The sequence below is a fragment of the Musa acuminata genome, unplaced genomic scaffold (assembly GCF_036884655.1).
Source record: "Musa acuminata AAA Group cultivar baxijiao unplaced genomic scaffold, Cavendish_Baxijiao_AAA HiC_scaffold_1138, whole genome shotgun sequence".
NCBI classification, from domain to species: domain Eukaryota; kingdom Viridiplantae; phylum Streptophyta; class Magnoliopsida; order Zingiberales; family Musaceae; genus Musa; species Musa acuminata.
The window spans coordinates 5,038,559-5,057,639 of NW_027021350.1; the positions used below are offsets into that span (position 1 = coordinate 5,038,559).

The window sequence follows — 19,081 nt, forward strand, 5'->3', positions numbered from 1 at the left end:
AAAATCAGGAATGCAGATGGACCAGTTTACAAACCAAAGCATTAGCTTGGGGTTTTCTTTAACCACATCCTATATCATCCAAACTGAACTAAACCAAAACACTATTGTTGTGTTTTGCTTCTAATATGGCTTTACTCATGAAATCTGGTTTCAAAGGACCAAAGTTATAGAGATCAACATGTAGCTACTTTTTTTTTTAATGAAATTTCTTATGAAAACATATCAATAACTAATGTAATCCATGTATTTTGTCTCAGGGACTTGTCAAACAATGATTTAACAGGCTCAATACCGCCCTCTTTAGAAGAATTGACATCACTCACTGTGCTGTAAGAACATATTTTTCTCTCTTACACAATTCACCTGGTGCATGCGTTTTCAATATTGAAAACTTCAATTTTGTCATGTGCATGCTTCAGGACTTCTCTCTCCACATATTATATGCTAATGGTTGAGCAATATCAAACTTTTTGCAGAATTTTGTCAAATAACCGACTCAATGGGCCTATTCCAGCTTCTTTGTGTGATGGACAATCAAAAGGATTGCTTGAGTTGAGGTTTGTGCTGTAGTCTAACATCCCAAATCTTCCCACAATTCCTTCTACCTAATACTAATATCTTATGAACTTTATGTTCTGCAAAGAGTGGACAACAATCCGGATATATGTCTCTGTCATAGTACATGTCAAATTGGCAGCAAAGGAAGGAAGCTTGCTACATTCACCATTGTGCTGATCACTGTCATCCTGGCGCTGATTATACTGCTGCTCCTATCACTGCTTTTATTCTTCTCGAGGAGAAAAAAATCTAAGACAAAATTATGTAAGTGGTTTAAAGCAAGTAATAGCTTATAAACATACAATTATGTTGTATAATGTCCTTTTCTTCTTCAACGAAAGGCAATGTTAGAAGTGAGATAGAACTCTTACCTGTATAATATCAGGACATGTCTTCTCTGATAGCATAGAGAAAAATAACTTCTTTTATTGCTGAAAAAAAAAATTTCTCTTTTATCTAGGGTAACAAAAGTGAGACTCGTAAAGCAAAGATTTCTAGCTTGGTTACTGTATCTGCCGTAGTTGTTAGCATCCAAACAACATCTTTATCTAAATATTTTTATGGTTTAGTTGGAGCGAACAGCTAAAACATATGTAAGCTTATGGTTGATACCACACACTACTTCAAGGGAAGTTTCTATTCCATAAGACCATTCATTATGATGAACCTTCCCAACTCTGATTTGGGGTGTAATTATGCTGATCTTTTTCAATTCTAGTCTTTAAATTCTGCCTGAGATTAAAATTTTGATAAAGCTAAGTTCTTTATCAAATAGATCAAGATTAAATGAGTCAATTTTTAGGCCATGTGTAATACAAACTTATAAACAACTAGTGGGTTGATAAATAATAATTTATTATCTACCATTCTACCAAAGCTTGACAAACCTTGTATATAAGTGTGATTGCCTAAAATTAAGTCAGTTATTATTATAGAGTCTGTTTTAGAATTATCTACACAACTTTTCTAAATTACATGATCCTGGACATATTTAACATACAGACAATGGAAAGTGATCATTGGTAGGTATATCCGTATATGAGTTATTATGAATCATATCTCATGAAATTTCTCTCTGGAGGTTACAAGTGACTTGCGGATGCATGTTTTGGAATTCTGTACTAGAAACTTCACCTTCATTACAATGAGAAGCATTGTTAACAGCACTCTTTTTGTTTCTTTTAATGAAATAATAGCACCGCCAATTCAAGACTCGCTTGCTATACCCGAAACCCATAGATTTACATATGATGAATTGAAGGCCATCACCAACAATTTTGATCTTGTACTTGGAAAGGGGGGGTTTGGGAATGTTTACCATGGTCGATTGCATGATGGCACTGAAGCTGCAGTAAAACTTTTGCACTCACATCGGATGGTCAAAGGGACATCATCTGAGGAGTCCATGTCTGCAAATTCTGGCTCCAGATCACATGGGCTGAAAGAGTTTCAAGCCGAGGTATGCAATCTATATGAATGCATTTTGGTGGACTACCATTTTATTGAACAAATAGGTTATGGATGAAATTAAGTATATATCTTCCTCTTTGGGTTGCAGGCTCTTCTCTTATCGAGGGTCCATCACAGGAACTTAGTGTCTTTGATCGGGTACTGTAGAGACAGCAATCAACTTGGACTTGTTTATGAATATGCTGCTTGTGGAAGTCTTAGAGATCATCTTTCAGGTAAAAAAGATGTTGAATAGTATTCTATGATCTGAGCTACTGCATGCTTGGAGAAGATTGAATCCAGTTTAAGTTGCTTTACCCGAAAATGTTGTATCTTTTGACAGTATATTTCTCATTCTCCACCTAGAATTTCTCTCTCTTTCCTTTGTCATACATTATCATTGGATTGAATTAATGCAATTGATAAGATATTATCATGTTAGTTTTTTTTTTTCTTCTAGCAAAAACAGTACCCTGATCATTATTTGTCAAGATTCTGGAGCTTAGTGTAACTGACTTATCCAGTACGATTTTTCATTTTTTATAAACATTTTAGATTCTTAACTGCACCTTTTTTTCTATAGATAAAATGTTCTTGACTGTATCTGAGACATATTCAGAATCTTTAGTGCATTGTCAAATTCATCCGGTCCTTACAGAACTGTGCAACATAATATTCTTGAGTTAATTTTACATTATGCTGAATTTATGGAGTTCATTTTACAGATAAAACTGGAAATAGCCAAACATTGAGTTGGAGAGAACGAATTCAGATAGCAGTGGAAGCCGCACAAGGTGATCTTACAATTGGTATTGCTTTTTATATATCTTTTCAAATTTTCACTTTCTGTTCCACTGAACAATTTCTGAACAGGTCTGGAGTATCTACACAAGGGATGTGTGCCACCTATAATCCATAGAGATGTGAAGACTAACAATATCCTCTTAACACATGACTTTGAGGCAAAGGTAGCAGATTTTGGGCTGTCAAAGCCTTTCCTGACCGATGCCCAGACTCACGTATCTACTGATGTTGTGGCTGGCACTCCAGGATACATAGATCCCGAGTATGCTTTCTACTTCACAGAAGTTTGCCAAATAATATTTGCAGTGTGAATTGCTCAGGATTTCCTTCATTGCCCCTCTACTGACAAGTCGGTTTAATTTGTTTTATAGAGAATCTAAGAATTACTTTGGCAACTAAATGAAAAAGAGAATGATGGAGTATCACAATGAGAAGAAAAACAAACAAATGTTCTTTTTTCCAACTGTGATGCAGATTTCTTTCTTAGCTAACTTTCCAAGAGGAGAATCACGAACAATTGTTGCACCTTTCTGGGATGGTTATTTTTGTTGCCCTTTTACATCTATAAAATATTCATAGGAATCATGTTAAATTAATGTATGACTCAAGTCAAAACAATATTCAATCTTCTTAGTTTTCTTCTCCAAAAGTATCATAGTAGTTACCAAGTACTACATTGATACATGTCTTTTTTCAGGTACTCTGCTACCTTCCAGCTGACTGAAAAAAGTGATGTATACAGCTTCGGAGTTGTTCTTCTGGAGCTGGTTACAGGCCAATCAGCCTTGTTGGATCAACCAAAAAGGTGTCACTTAGTCCAATGGGTACGATCGAGGCTAGCTGAAGCCGACATCACTAAGGTGGCTGATCCAAAACTCGGAGGGCAATACGACAACTGCTCTATCCTAAAGGTCATTGATTTAGCAATGCGATGTGTTGATATTTCTGCTGATCAGAGGCCAACCATGACCCAAGTGGTGATGCGATTGAAGGAGAGTTTGCAACCAACCGGAGAACAACACTGGAAGTGACCCAAACGCATATATGGAAATCAATGATGCTGGGAATAGTGGAATGGCAACATAAGCTATGCTTGCTCGCCTCTCACTTTAGAGTTTCCGTTTGTCAAATTTGTAAATATAAAATCGTGTGAGAACAAATTGTGTTTGGATCATAATGTTTGATGAGAGCTGGGTAGGCTCCAAAGTCTCCTATGAGAAATCATTCATCCATGTATGAGTACTGCCTGTGGACTTACTTGCAAGCAAGTAACAGGTGATCCTTTCTTTCTCTTGTAACAGCAAAGCAAATGGTGTACAAACGCCGATACTTTTGTATGGCTTAGATGCATGTTAGCGTACATGTGGCGGCTCTTAAAGAAATCAAGTAAGATGGATTGGATTTGGGTGAGCTTTGAGATTCCTCTGAAATCTATAAGATTCCTCTGAAATCTATAGGGAGAAGAGACAGAGCCATCATACAAAGGAAAGGAAGAATAGGATAAAATAAAATATTGTATCCTATATCTATAACTATAAAAACTATTTGTGTTTGATGGCCCTATAGATCGGATTTATATATTATATTATATTATATTGTTTAAAAGATTTGCTAAAGGATCAATAGTCAATTTGATTTTTGAGACCTTTAATGCATGAATACCTTTATGATATCTTAACACTGTGATCACTGAGCAGGTCAATTCACCGAGTTTGACTTTTTGTTTCCCCTCGCATCTGTCTGTTGCCTGACTTCCCTTTCTGCTGACTTCTTTGTGCTGTGGACAATGGCCTTTCTCAAATCAAGAGATTGAGTGTGATGATACGTATCTATTAGGAAAATGACTTCAGGAGTCGGTAGATGATGAAAAGAGGTGAGAGAATTAAGTCGGAGCAAGGAATTCAAGGCCTGAAAAATACTAAACTGAAGGATCGGTGACTGTCTGATGAGTTGCCATTGCAACTTTAGACTTCAGCTGATACCACAATCAATCACGGTTGTAGAAGAAAGTAAAGCACGCGAAGAACAAAAGGTAGGAGAAGACGAGAGAGAAGGATCCTTAATAGTTAGATTTGACAGCATATTACTATGTGACTGTGGCGGTGACAGTGGTGCTGCATGTAGTCTTCGGATGTAAACATCAGTACAATGCTGGTGATGAGTCCCCATCCATGGCCAATAATTCTGACACAGTACAAAAATAAAATTAACAAAATATTATTAAAAAAGATTTTTCACAAACTGATTTTATAAGTAAAAATTCAAAAATAATCTTCTTGATTCTAAAATAGTCATATAAATATGTAACATTGAAGATTTTCGAGAACCTCCAATCATTTCGTAAATCAATCACATATACATTGTTATTAATTTTTTTTAGGATCTTATATGATCATATTTCTTTAGTTTAAATTTATTATAAATATCTATAGAAAATCGAATACCTTCTCTCTCCTATGCTTATCAATTGCTTCCTTATAGTTAGCATTAGTAGCTTTCAACTTGTTCACTTCAGCTTGGGTTGAATGTACTTGTTCAATAATGTTGTTAGCTGCTATACTCATTCCAAGAGTTTTTGGTAGGTGAACTAAATCCATAGCATTCTTCGACATTTTCTTGTAAACAATAGAGAATAGTGACACTCTGATAGAACTATGAATTACATTGTTATAAGCAAATTTAACTTGTGCAAGTGTCAAATCTCATTGTCTTGGTTTGTTACTACAATCTTAACGAATCAAGTTTTCGAGAGTTATATTAGTTATCTTCGTCTAACCATCAATTTGTAGGTAAGTTGTATTGCTAAACTTCAAACTTACATCAAATATTTTCCACAAGGTCAGCCAAAAATGAAACCAAAATTTAGAATCTTTATCACAAGTGATTGATTTTAGTACTCATGCATGACTTCTTTAGAAAATAGTCTGATATGTATTGTATCTGAAGTCTTTTAATATAGTATAAAATGAGTCATCTTAGAGAATCGATCTATAACCACAAACACAGAATTAACTCCCCTCTAAGTTCTTGACAATTTAAACACAAAATGTATAGATAAATCCTCCCAAATATCTTCTGAACTGGTAATGGCAAATATAAACCAATTTTTTTGTGATTGATCCTTTGTTGTTTGAGAAGTTGGATAATTTTCTACAAAATTGCCAACATCCCTTTTTAATTGTGGCTAGAAGTACCTCTCCTTGACGCTTACTATTATTTTCTCACCTGAAATGTCAATTGAGTCTTCCTTCTTGTAAATCTCCAATAACCTTTTCTCGTATGGACATCCTTGGAATAAATAGTTTGTTACCTTTGAATAAATAACCATCATAAATATGAAAATCACCCATATGTTTCCTTAGCAAATGTTTCTCCCAAACATTTTTTATGTCCTTATCTTCGGGATACATATCCTTCAAGCATTTAAACCCTACAACTTCATTACTTAAAGCATTAGCAACACGATTGGAAGTATCAAACTTGCGTTTGATCACATAGGCAAATTGATCTATGTGGAAAGCTCATCTTGCATGCATCTTGTTTAAGTACTTCTGATTCTTGAAATCCTTTAGAGCTTTATGGTTTGAATATATTACAAACGATCAAGTAATATTCTCAATTTCGTAAACTTATATTATTGCATACAATTCTTATTCTTAAGTAGACTACGTTTGGCGTGCTTCACTTAGCTCCTCACTGTAAAATATAATCGGTCTTCCCTCTTGTAAAAGCACTACTCCAAATCTAATTCCACTTGCATCACATTCTACTTCAAAAGGTTTTTCAAAGTTGAGTAATGTAAGCACCAGTGTAATAGTTAACTTTTCTTCAATCTCAACAAAGCTTTTCTCAATAGCGTCAGTCCATAGAAACTTTCTTTTTTTCAAACAATCAACGATATAAGCGACAATACTACTAAAGTTTTTAATGAATCTTTTGTATAAAGTAGTAAGACCATGAAAGCTCCTCACCTCTATAATGGTATTTGAGGTAGGCCAATCTCAAATGGCACGAATTTTATTTTTGTCTATATGACTATCATCAGCACTCACATTGAACCCTAGGAAGATTAGTCGATTTGTCAGCAAGTTACACTTCTTTGAATTGACATATAATTAGTTGTATTGTAAAACATCTAGGACTTGTCATAAATAGTTCATATGTTCTTCATTACTATGATTATAAATTAAAATGTCATCAAAGTATATTATTGTAAATTTCATGATGAATGGTTTAAGTACCTGATTCATAAGCCTCATGAATATACTTGGTGCATTGGACAGCATAACTAACCATTTATATAAGTCTTCTTTTGTCTTGAATGCAGTCTTCCATTTGTCTCTAGACCTTATGTGAATTTGATGATAACAACAGCAAAGATTAATCTTTGAGAATATCTTGGAGCCTTGTTGCTGATCCAACATATCTTCTAGTCAAGGTATGAGAAAATGATACCTGATCGCGATTTTGTTGATAGCTATACTATCTACGCATATCATCTAACTTTCATCTTTTTTGGGCATCAACAAAGCCAAGACAACGCATGGGTCCATACTTTCTCGAATATGTCCCTTCCGTATCAACTCTTCTACCTTCTTCAGCATCTCATTCTCTTTTAGGTTCATCCGATAGTGAGGTAAATTTGGTAGACTTGCTCCTGAAGTCAAATCAATTTGGTGTTGAATATCTCTTATGAGTGGAAGTCCATATGGTAAATCTTTGGGAGTGATCTCTTTGAATTCTTCCAATATTAATCTTACTTCGTTTGTAATCTTTGCTTCATGTGGCTTTTCTCGTTTCGTAATAAGAGCAAAGCATGTTCTTATTTCTTTAGAACTAGTAATGAATTCTTGCATCGAGTTAGAAATGGATAAAAAGGACTTCCCTTCCACTTTAGAAGTATTATATTCATCTCCATCCATGTCAACTATCTCACGTATAACTTTCTTCTTGTAGCTTTTCCCAATTGAGAGAGGAACTCAACAGATTTAAGTTACAGTAACAATTGAGCCTTCTTTAATCCACCCTAGCTTGTATAGTGTTGGATGAGCTTTTGTTTGTAATTTTAAGTGTCTTACCGTTGATTTGGATACAATGTTGTCATAGCTTCCACTATCTACGATCAATGCATAGACTTTATTATTAATATTAAATCAAGAATGGAAGATTTTCTTATGCTGAGATGGATCTTCTTGCCTTAGGATGAGTAATAATCTTTTTATAACACATGCGACATATTCCCCTTCCTTTGCTATTTCAGCATTGTCAATATCATCAATCATATCATCTTGGGCATCTCTTTCTTCTTCAAAGTCATCTTTGTAATATGTAAGGTTGATAGTTTTACGAGTACGATACTCGTAGAAATGATAATCAAGCTCCCCACATTTGAAATACTTCCAAAGGTCGAGCATATAGATTATTTGTGATAGTGGGATATACTTCGCTTATCTTGTTGCTCCTCCAATATTTGTGACTTGATTTGTAGGTTGTATTAACTTAATCACAACTTGTTTCTCTTTGTTAAGAACAGGTCATGTTGTTGGAGTAGAGAATTGTCATATAGCAATTGATCATCGAGTCAACAATATTTCAATCTCTAATGTCATATTATAAATTTAATTATAAATTTCAGGACATTCAATCTTTAATTATAAATTTCAATCTATTAACGTACCTTATTGTTTGTGTCTTCAGACTATGATAAATTAGATTTAGCTAAAAGGCATAAAAGTTCATCAATATACTCTGTTACAAATTGAGTACATTGGATACAGTTTTAGTATTATTGAAATACTAGTTATTCATAGTCTAGGGGTAGGAATCTTCCTTTGAGAAGTTGCTTCATCTTTCGTTATGTTTATATTGATGTCTTTTCTTATCTTATATAACAAGCTTGACTTGTTTGTGATTAGGAATATCTATCATCTCAAAGTAGTTCTCTGCTTCATAACTCTAGTGAAGAAAAGCTTCAATGCTGAGGTAGCAATTAAAACTGGAGAGGTCTAATTTGATGTGGTAATCTTCAAATAGTCTATTTCATCTAGATAGTGCTTGATGTCTTTCATATCTTTAACTGTCATCTTTTGAGTCATCATCAAATATTGTTGGTCATTATGGGTTAATAGTACCATGTCGGTTGAAGTGTCGAGGTTGAGCTATACCTATATCTCTTCTTTGGTTGGTTCTGTAATAGTCCATAATTCCTTCTTCGTTTGACTCATCTTTATAGGCTGGTTGCATACGCTGAATTGCAGGCCTGTGTTGATAATTAGGTTGGCCATTAACATCAACTCTAGCACGATTGATCCTACCATTATCATGAACTCTTTTGATGCCTAAACCTAAGTGAGCATATCATAAATCTCTCAAAGTTCCTGGGTTATCCTTGCTTCTTGTACTTCTAATGCCGCCCATAGAGCTAGCAATCTCCGATCGTTATTGATAGAGTTGTTGTCATTGCTTCCATCATGAAGATCATCATCGTTGAATTTGCCACTACTATCATTGATAACGCCATAGTCGTTGTCACCATTATTAGTCACCATTATTGCCACTAAACCTCATCTTGATGGGTTATAGGGTTGTATTTAGCAAATTAAATTTATGATATATAAGATTCACTATAAGTATAGAGTATACTTCTTGATTTCCCAACCATAAATCTATTATGTCAACACCAAAAGCAAGACTCTAATACCGACTAATTTTGAACAAAAATAAAATTAAAAAAATGTTACTAGAAAGAATTCTAAGTAGATTTTACAATAGTTGAAAGATATTATTTGTTGATGATTTTATAGACTTAAAAGGAGGCTTTTATTTATACTAGTTCTAGGTTTTAAAAATTAATTATATAATAATATGATATAAATTTAGGTTTTAAAAATTAATTAATTAATTAATTAATTAATATGATATTTAAAAATATAAAATTAATAAGTAGATAATTTTATATTATTTAAAAATAATCTTCTATTAAATTCCTCTCCTATATTGATTTCATCTCTCAGATTAATTAATTACACATCTTCTTCTTACTACGATTTGGATTTGGATCCAGCAAACTATGAGCTCCTCACGCTGACGTCTCCTACGTATTTCCAAAGCTTAAGCTTTGCCGCATGGCTAATCAGTTGATCTTTACCAGACGATTCACAGATTTCATGTCTTGTCACGTAAGCGATGGTGAATTCCACGGTGGAGAAGAAGATAACGTCGACGGGACGGACAACGATGTCCACGAGATGTTGGCCATCCTTTTTCCCAAGACTCGGAGGGGACCGATACGACGCTTATCCTCTCCCTTCTTTTCCTTCCACTTCGATTGACCTCTCGCCAAAGCTGCAACGCCATGACCGCTCTTTAACTCAGCTCATCAGATGATCTCCGGGGTGATCGATTCATTACCTGGCAAGAAGGAGACAGGTTTCCTGCTGCACCCCTTCTGATGCATCAGCCTTTGGATACACGAGTGAGTATGCATGCATAAAGAAACACCACCTGGTCTGCTTCGTTTGTATTTTATCGTGAAGCAGTCGACACGCAGCATGTCGATCGTCTCATCTGCTTCGTTTTGAACACCATATCATCAACATCGCAATGGACTAATTCATAATCTCCCAATCTATTGGGTAGAAATTAAGCTGAGATTTACAATGTCCACCCACATATGACAGACACAGATCGGCATAACGAGATCGACGAACGATGGATGCTATCCCCACGTCCCCAGACCCAAAAGCTATACAGCAAGTAATCGCTCCTCTCCTTTTTCTTGCTTACATGTAACTTCGGAGATTCCGAGGTTCACAAGAAGCCAAGAAAGAACCAGCGCAGATGGCATCCGAAAGTTGCACCTTTCTTCCTTTCTTCCTTCCTGCGATCTTCTTGCGATTGGCAACTTTCCGCTACTTTAACAGCTCTGTCACCCACCCCACGTCCGGTGCGGCCTCCGCCTTCTCAAAAGTGCTGCCTTTGCTCAGCCTCTCGAACATCTTCGCCCTCAGAGCCCTCCCGGACTCCACCCTCTCCGCCGGCTCCTCTTCCTCTAACCACCTGGAATCGCCGCACGTCATCGCGGGGGCCGTCGGCGTCGACGGCAGGCCGCAGAAGCCTGCATTAAACCCGGCAAATGACGCGCCCCTCGGCGAGGCAAATCCACCGCTTCCCACCTGCGACCCCCAGGAGATCGGCGCCGACTCCGCCCTGCTGAGCTGCAACTGCCTCAGCGACGCCACGATCTCGTTCACCGATGAGCCCGCATGCCATGACCCCCGCCGAAGCTTCGCGCCGTCGGGTGATATCGGCGGAGACTCCGTTGGCGGGGAGTTGGGCGGCGAGATCAGCGTCGAAGTCGGCGAGGCGGCGATATTCTTGGGAAGATAAGAGTGCCGGCGAGGAGGCGACCCGTCGTAGGAGTCGGCGGCGGTCGCGGTCGATGGGGAGTTCTTCCTGTGCTGCGGCGGCACCACGCGGAGCTGGTCGGGGGTATGAGCGAAGAAGCAAACGCGGCGGCGGCAGGTGGTGCCGTCCTTGCAGGGCTGGGTGCGGTAGCGGTCGGGGTGGAGCCAGCACTCGAACACCCCGTGGGCGAGCTCGCAGGCGTCGCCGCGCTTGCACCCGGTGGTCTTGCGGAAGTCCGGGCAGGACGTGCCCGAGTACCGGTGTTTCCGCGGGTCGCGGCGGCGGGCCTTCTCCCCCGGGTGCGCGAAGGGGCACTCGGTCCAGTCGTGGGCGCGCCCGCGGGCGCACCGCCGCACCTTGAACTCGTACATCCGGAACTCGTCCGACGCGTACGCGTCCACCAGCGAAAGGTCCTCCTCCCCCGCCTCCTCCTCGCGGCCGACGCAGAGATGCAGCGCCGCGAGCGCGGCCTCGTCTTGGAGGACGTCGCCGGCCGTCGGATCATCGAAGGAGGCCCAAGGAGGTACGTGGACCGTCGCATTGTGATAGCAGCTACCTCGTCCGATCATCATCGACATCATCTCCGTCTTCTCATGCTCTCCGGTTGCCTCTGCGCTCCACGGCATTTAAAGGAGCAGAGCAATGGGGTTGGGTTAGAAGCTAACCGCGGTTCAAAAACTGTTAACTGACGGCGTTTCGGTTCCGTAGCGTAGCGGCATCGGGGATGACGGAGGCGGTGTCAAGCGAACGGTAGGACACGTGGAGCGAGAAGACGGCTCCGTCAGGCGTGCGGTTGTCCCTGCAGGAGACAAGCCCTTCTTCATCACCCACGACAGGCGGGTCCCACAGTTTCCACTAACCACGAGGAAGGTGAGTGATTCGGGCGCCGAATCGCAGAGCTCGAACGGAATTATTCGTGTCCATCATTAATGGTGGTTTGTACGGTCCAGATCGGACTTGGGGCCACGAGATCGACTGTCGAGATAAGTCGGTGGGAGAATGTTATTACTTTTATACCCTTGCATGATAAAGATTTCGGAGTCAGACCGTGTCACGTGACCCCTCGCTTCATCATTGGACTCGGTCGCTTCCCGCATTTGACTTCCTCCGGCTCACGGGAAAGGCATAGTCCAACGAAGACCGTCCGATTCGAATCACGCGGCTACCGAGCGGCGTACCTCGTTCGAGGATGGTGGGTCCCTTGCGGTCCTTCGGTTTGGTGGGTGGTCACGCGAGCCCCGCCGCGTGGGCTTGTGCTGCGATGGCGCCATTAGTGCGGTCGGGGGGAAGCGGGTCCGCAAAGGCGGAACTCCAACCCGGCCACAGTCGCCTCCTCCGTGCTCCTGCTCCGCCGGCACGGCGCAACATGTCCGAGCGAGGCAGAGAAAGAGATGGAACGTGTGGGTCCGACCCACTGTGATCCCCTGGAACTCCAATCACACAGCACGACGCGCACGCGCGTCATCGCTTCTCCCCTGATGCTCGTATAATCCATCTAGGTTACGACGATGTTCCGGAGCAGGAAGTAGACGCTGGGAGTCACATGATGTACTCGTCTCCGAGAAGATTGACGTGGTCAAAGGGAAGAGACGGTAGGTCACGTTACTTGTACGTGAACGAACCCAAGTGGTGTTTTGGGTGGAGACATCGATGGGAAGAGGAACAGCGGTGGGACGGGCCGGTGACGGAGGAAAAGAGGAGCAGCCACGTGAAGGGGTAGCGTAGGGGGATGCCATATGCATGCAGGACGTACGACTTCGTCCCACGCGGCCGCCCATCACAAGATCTTCACTGTACGTGTCCCTCGATCCCCGAACACATCTACGATTAGATTCTTGTCTCGCTCGTCGTCTAGATTAGATTTCGCGCGACAGCTCGGATGTATCGATATGTGTGGTCGTGCAGGGAATCCAGTTGGTCAACTCACCGGTCGATCGATGAGCCGTAGGACACGAACGAACGATGGTTTGCCCATAGCAAAGGAACAGCAGATATCGAAGAGACTGAGATGGACAGAAAGGAAAAGTGGGTAAACCCATCGATCGCAAGCATTAATGCGGCTCTGACGTGCCGAAACAGGAAATGTTCGCTTAGAAGTCTCATGCAGAACGGCGCATCCATGAGCTGTAGTACTATTATCCTGAGGACCTAATCTGTGCGGTCACAGTGTGAGATGGTGTGGTGCAGAGGTACGTAGCACTACTGGGCCATGCAGAACACTCTTTGTTACATTGTTTCTCATCCATTTTTCTCTCGAAATATTCGCTGAGCCATCAGTACTACAAATGCCAGTCTGTTGTTGTCGACAGCAGTGGTTGAAGAGTTCTTATCGCCCGCGTATCTTATCCCACTTCTTCTGGTGACACAGTGCAGCGAGGCATCCGAAACAAGTCTCTTTAATGGTACATCGACAGTTCTTATGTGTTGTAATCGAATTGAATGGTTTGGTCGCCTACTCCCAACAGATGACAATCGCATGATTCGGTAGCCTTGTTTTGTTACATACAACAGAGGCTTCCTAATCATCAACCCACTGTTCTTCTCAGCTGGCACAGAGAGAGAGAGAGAGAGAGAGAGAGAGAGAGAGGATATTGCTGCAGAAGCTGTCGTTTCACGTTTTCTGCAACTCGATTTATTTTGGACCCTTGCATTTCCACCCAAAGGATTGATGTCCTGCTGACCAAATTAAACATTGCAACATCCTTATACATAATCTTGACGAGATACTAATCAAAACATGACCTCTTCGGTCGCCCGGCATGAGTCGTTCATTTAACCGGCATGGAACCTCTCTGGCTGGCAAGATCTCTGTGGCTTCAGCTTTCACCATCCAATCCTCCGTCGCGTCTCATTGCTTTTTATTAAGCTCGGCATACATTTCCTCTATCATCGGTTTCCAGAGTCGGACGCGAGCATTTATGAACCAATTGGAAACCTAGCATCAAAAGCGAGAATTAGCTTCGTTACCGTTGGACACAACCTGCATTCATGAGATGCATACAAAATGCAGAGGACCAAGAATCAACCATGGTTAATCGTCGTACCTGGCTCCTGGTCAAACCACTTTTTATCGCGAGCACATGCTTATCGTTGTCTTTCGGGTACCTGAGATCGTTCAAACATTTGCCGATAATTTTTACGACAAGATCGATACGGAAACACCAGACCAGTGAAACTGAAAAACAACTCACGGGTGCAGAAAGTTCTCGAACATCCATGCCCGTAGAACGGAGACTGATTTCTCAGGCAAACCCCTTTGGGGTCTCCAAGATTGATGATCGCTCTTTCTTAGCTGCTGCAAAGCCCATTGCTTCTGCAGTAATGAAGATTCAAAGCTCCTCTCTTTTTCCTTCATGGGTTCCGTGCTTGGTTGCTGAGAAATGAAAAGAATCTGACTGGTAATCCTCTTTCTCAAGCTTTTATAGAGGGCCGAAATGGTACGCGACGCAAAGCGAGCATGGGTTTCGGAGGTGCCGGACTGGGATATGCAAATGAAGGATGTTATCACATTCTGGATCTGGTCTAAGCAGCGATTGTAACCGTGATCAACCTACAGTTTCAAGAAAAAGATCATAACAATCAATCATTGACTACACGTACAAAAAAGTTCATCAAAGAAGCTACCAAAGCTTAACTATCTTTGACAATGATCGATCACATGCGGATAAGTTCCATAAAAGAAGCCACCAAAGCTATTATTAACAACCTTTGTAGCATAGGGTCCAGACGACTTAGCGAGCATAAAAGGCTCAAAATGAGTCTAAAAAACAGGCATGAAAAGGTTGAGAGACTTCTTAGAAATGTTCTTTTGTGTGTTACTTGCTGTTTGCAATGGCTGTCTTTTGTTTGCACAATCTGAAGTGGGCAAGCCGGTTATCGGCTACTGTCTCTAGATCATGAAAACAACAAAGTAATGCTCATAGTTTGCTCGAAAAACTAGACTTCGTTTAGATAGCTCGATAAGAAAATATAGATAAACGACTGATAAGGCACGGATTCATATGTAAAAAGCAGTTGAGACACGATGGACGATGCCAGCAGAGAGGAACTTGTCACTGCAGTGCTTGCTTACCATGCGTCCTTGTGACTTGTACATGAACTGACGCGATGACAGCTTTGATACAGCTACTCAATTTAGTACCAAAAAGATGATGGAATACTATGCATGAAACTTTTTAGTTTACATGACACCGGAGAGCAGCTTCCTATATGCATCAACTTAAAAACAGCGTAAGAGGTTAGCTAGCCTCAGCCTCTCTCAATTGTCTTATGGGCTTCATAGCAGGGCCCCATAATTTCATTGCACACCTCATCGAGTAATTGAGATCAAACTTATATAATAGATGCAAAGCGATGAAAGTGGATCAGTGGAAAACCTGATGCAATGTGCTACTGTCTTTGAAGGTTCATTTTCTTATGCTGAACAATGACGCTCCTAGTTTAACTTCATTGAACCAATGATAGCAATCAGAGAGAGTAGATGATTGTGGAGCTGAAACCTACTATTCTTACAAGATTAGTTTCATATGTAAGTGTGAGTCCATGAAAAGCATTCATGTTGAAACTCACAGGATACGGTACATAAAATACTAGGATAAACATTATCCTATGTTGATGTTGATAGGAAGAGGGGATAGAGATATCAAATAGAGGAAGAGTAGAACAAGCTTTCAATCTTCTATATTTCTCTCAAGAAAAACACTTTTACAAATTTCAGAAACTCTATTTTTACTCATGACCCAACATATGGGGTTTATATAGTCCCCAAAGATACATTATATTAATTGTATTCAAGATGAATCATTCTCTTTCAAGAAACCCTTTCAAGAACCAATAACCAATTTGACTTATCCTTCTATAGACTTCTAATCCATCTTTTCTTCTTGATGTAATGATTCTCCCACTTGATGCAATGAACCTTTTTATGACACTTGAACAAGTTTAATTCCAACATTCTCCCCTCTTAAACTTGTTCCATCCAGCATGCCAAGTTTTCTTCGAAGTTGTTGAAATATTTCAAATTTAAGAGGTTTTGTGAGTATATCAGCCACTTGTTCACTTGTCTTGACATGATGTATCTCCACTTCTTTATTTTTGATATGATCTCTTATGAAATGAAATCTTGTATCGATATGCTTCGATCTTTCATGATAGACTGGATTCTTGGCTAAGGCAATAGCTGATTTGTTATCAACATAAATCTTGGTTGACTTCTCCTGTGGCATATGAAGTTCTTGGAGTAATCTTCTTAGCCATATTGCATGACAAACACTAGAAGAAGCTGCTATATATTCTGCTTCACAACTTGATAGAGCAACGATTCGTTGCTTTTTTGAAGACCAAGTGAATGTAGCTTCACCAAAATAAAATACAAATCCAGTTGTACTCTTCCGATCATCGTAGCTTCCGGCCCAATCACTGTCACTATATCCAATGAGCTCCAACTTTTTAGATGATGAATAGAACATTCCATACTCAATTGTTCCTTTGATATATCGCAAAATTCTTTTAGCGACATTTAAATGAGATGTCTTTGGAACTTCCATAAATCTACTTATTAAACCAACTCCAAATAGTATATCAGGTCGAGTGCATGTCAAATACCTTAAACATCCAACTAGACTTTTATAATAAGTTGGATTAATGTATGTACCTTCACCTTCCTTGGTCAACTTGGTGCCATATTCAACAGGTGTATCTGTAGGATGACAATCTTCCATGGAAAACTTCTTTAAAACCTCCTTTGCATAATTTTCTTGTGAGATAAAAATTCCTCCATTATCTTGGATAACTTCGATACCAAGGAAATAAGTCATTAAGCCCAAGTCGGTCATCTCAAACTCCTTTTTCATAGAGTGCTTAAAATCTATAATCATGGAGCTACTATTGCCTGTAAATATTAAATCATCTACGTATAGGCATACAAACAAGATATCTCCATTAGAGTTAGATTTCGTATAGAGAGCATGTTCATGTGGATATTTAGAAAAACCATTTTGAATAAAATAAGCATCTATTCGAGAATTCCATGCTCGTGGGGCTTGTTTAAGCCCATAAAGAGCTCTCTTTAACTTATATACTTTGTCCTCTTGTTCTTGAATAATAAAACCAGGGGGTTGTTGAATATATACCTCTTCTTCAAGAACTCCATTAAGAAATGCTGATTTGACATCCATTTGTAAAGTCTTCCATTTCATTTGAGCTGCTAGAGAGATAAGTAATCTTACTGTCTCCAATCGAGCAACTGGCGCAAATACTTCTTCATAATCAATTCCATATTGTTGTTTATATCCCTTTGCAACCAATCTGGCCTTGTATTTCTCCACCTCTCCTTTTGCATTTCTTTTTGTTTTGAAGATCCACCTAACACCGATAGCTTGGTGATCTTCTGGAAGTGTAGTAAGCTCCCATGTATTATTTTTGTTAATGGCATGAATCTCTTCATTCATAGCTTGTCGCCATTTTTCATCTCTATAAGCTTCTTCGAAGGTTAATGGATCATATCCTGCAAAAAGACAAAATAAAGAAAGTTCATCATTGTTAGTATCGATCCTTCGAGTCACATCATATAGGTCCTGAATAGGTCTTGTCCTTCTTATAATTGGACTTCTTGAATCATGTGACCTAGGTGATGATTCTGGCAAAGCAACTTCGGTGCTTGCTTATATTATATCATCTTCTTCTGAAACTACAGCTTTCTTATGCTGCTCATCACTTTTCCAGTTCCAAATCTGTTGTTCATCAAACTCAACATCTCTTGACATCACAACTTTATTTGTGATAGGATTGTAGAGTTTGTAACCACTAGAATTCTCTGGATAACCTAACAAAATACATTTCTGGCTTTTATCCTCCAATTTCGTTCTCTTTTCTTCTGGTATCTTGGCAAATGCAACACTTCCAAAAATCCTTAAGTGATCAACTCTTGGTTTTTGTAAGCTCCATGCTTCTTCTGGTGTAACATTACCAATTCGCTTTGTTGGAAACCTGTTAAGCAAATAAACTGCACAAGCAACAGCATCACCCCAAAATTCTTTCGGAATTTTTCTTTCCTTTAACATACATCGGACCATATTAAGGATAGTCCTATTTTTTCTTTCCGAGACACCATTTTGTTGAGGTGTGTATGGCATGGTGAATTGATGTAGAATTCCATTATTTCTACAAAAACTTTCAAATTCATTTGATATATATTCACCACCTCTATCTGTTCTTAAACATTTAATCTTACAACAATTTTGTCTTTCAACCAAATCCTTAAATTCTTTGAATTTGCTTAAAACTTCTTTCTTTTCTTTTAACATGTAAACCCAAGTTTTTCCACTATGATCATCAGTGAAGGTAAGAAAATACCTGCTTCCTCCAAGTGATATTGGATTGATAGGGCCACAAACATCTGAGTGTACCAGATCAAGTCGATTCCATGCTCTTTTTGTCCTTCTCACTTTGAAAGGCTTTCTTTCTTGCTTACCCATAACACATACTTCACACAATTTTGCCGGGCGATCAATTTTTGGCATTCCTGTCACCATATTATACTTTTTTAGAAGTTTCAAAGCCTCGAAATTTAAATGAGCATATCTAAGATGCCAAAGTGTAGAAATATCCTCAATATCAGCTTTAAAACAATTTGATTGATCAAAAATACTCAAATGTAGAGGAAACATTCTATTCCTTACCATTTTCACATGTGATATCAGTGTTTTATTCTTGTCACGAATTGAGAGAGTCATATCTTTCATCTCAATTTCATAACCTTTTTCAAGTAATTGTCCCAAGCTTAGAATATTATTTTTCATATCAGGAACATAATAAACATCTGAAATGCATACTTCCTTACCATTATTAAGTTCAAGGAAAATTT

At 39.4% G+C, this 19,081-nt stretch overlaps 2 protein-coding genes across 2 annotated transcripts; one reads left to right on the forward strand and one right to left on the reverse strand.

Annotated features, from left to right (window-relative positions):
• The first annotated feature begins 432 nt into the window (after positions 1-432).
• LOC135671259 (probable LRR receptor-like serine/threonine-protein kinase At2g28960) lies at positions 433-4,161 on the forward strand. Its single transcript, XM_065179281.1, has 7 exons — positions 433-557; positions 644-822; positions 1,755-2,017; positions 2,117-2,243; positions 2,733-2,801; positions 2,881-3,073; positions 3,509-4,161. Exons 1-7 carry the CDS (start codon positions 442-444, stop codon positions 3,840-3,842), a joined length of 1,281 nt encoding a protein of 426 aa, XP_065035353.1. The 5' UTR covers positions 433-441; the 3' UTR covers positions 3,843-4,161.
• Positions 4,162-10,419: 6,258 nt separating this feature from the next.
• On the reverse strand, positions 10,420-11,808 carry LOC135671207 (zinc finger CCCH domain-containing protein 35-like). The gene has a single exon (XM_065179192.1). It carries the CDS (start codon positions 11,796-11,798, stop codon positions 10,722-10,724), a length of 1,077 nt encoding a protein of 358 aa, XP_065035264.1. The 5' UTR covers positions 11,799-11,808; the 3' UTR covers positions 10,420-10,721.
• Positions 11,809-19,081: the final 7,273 nt, after the last annotated feature.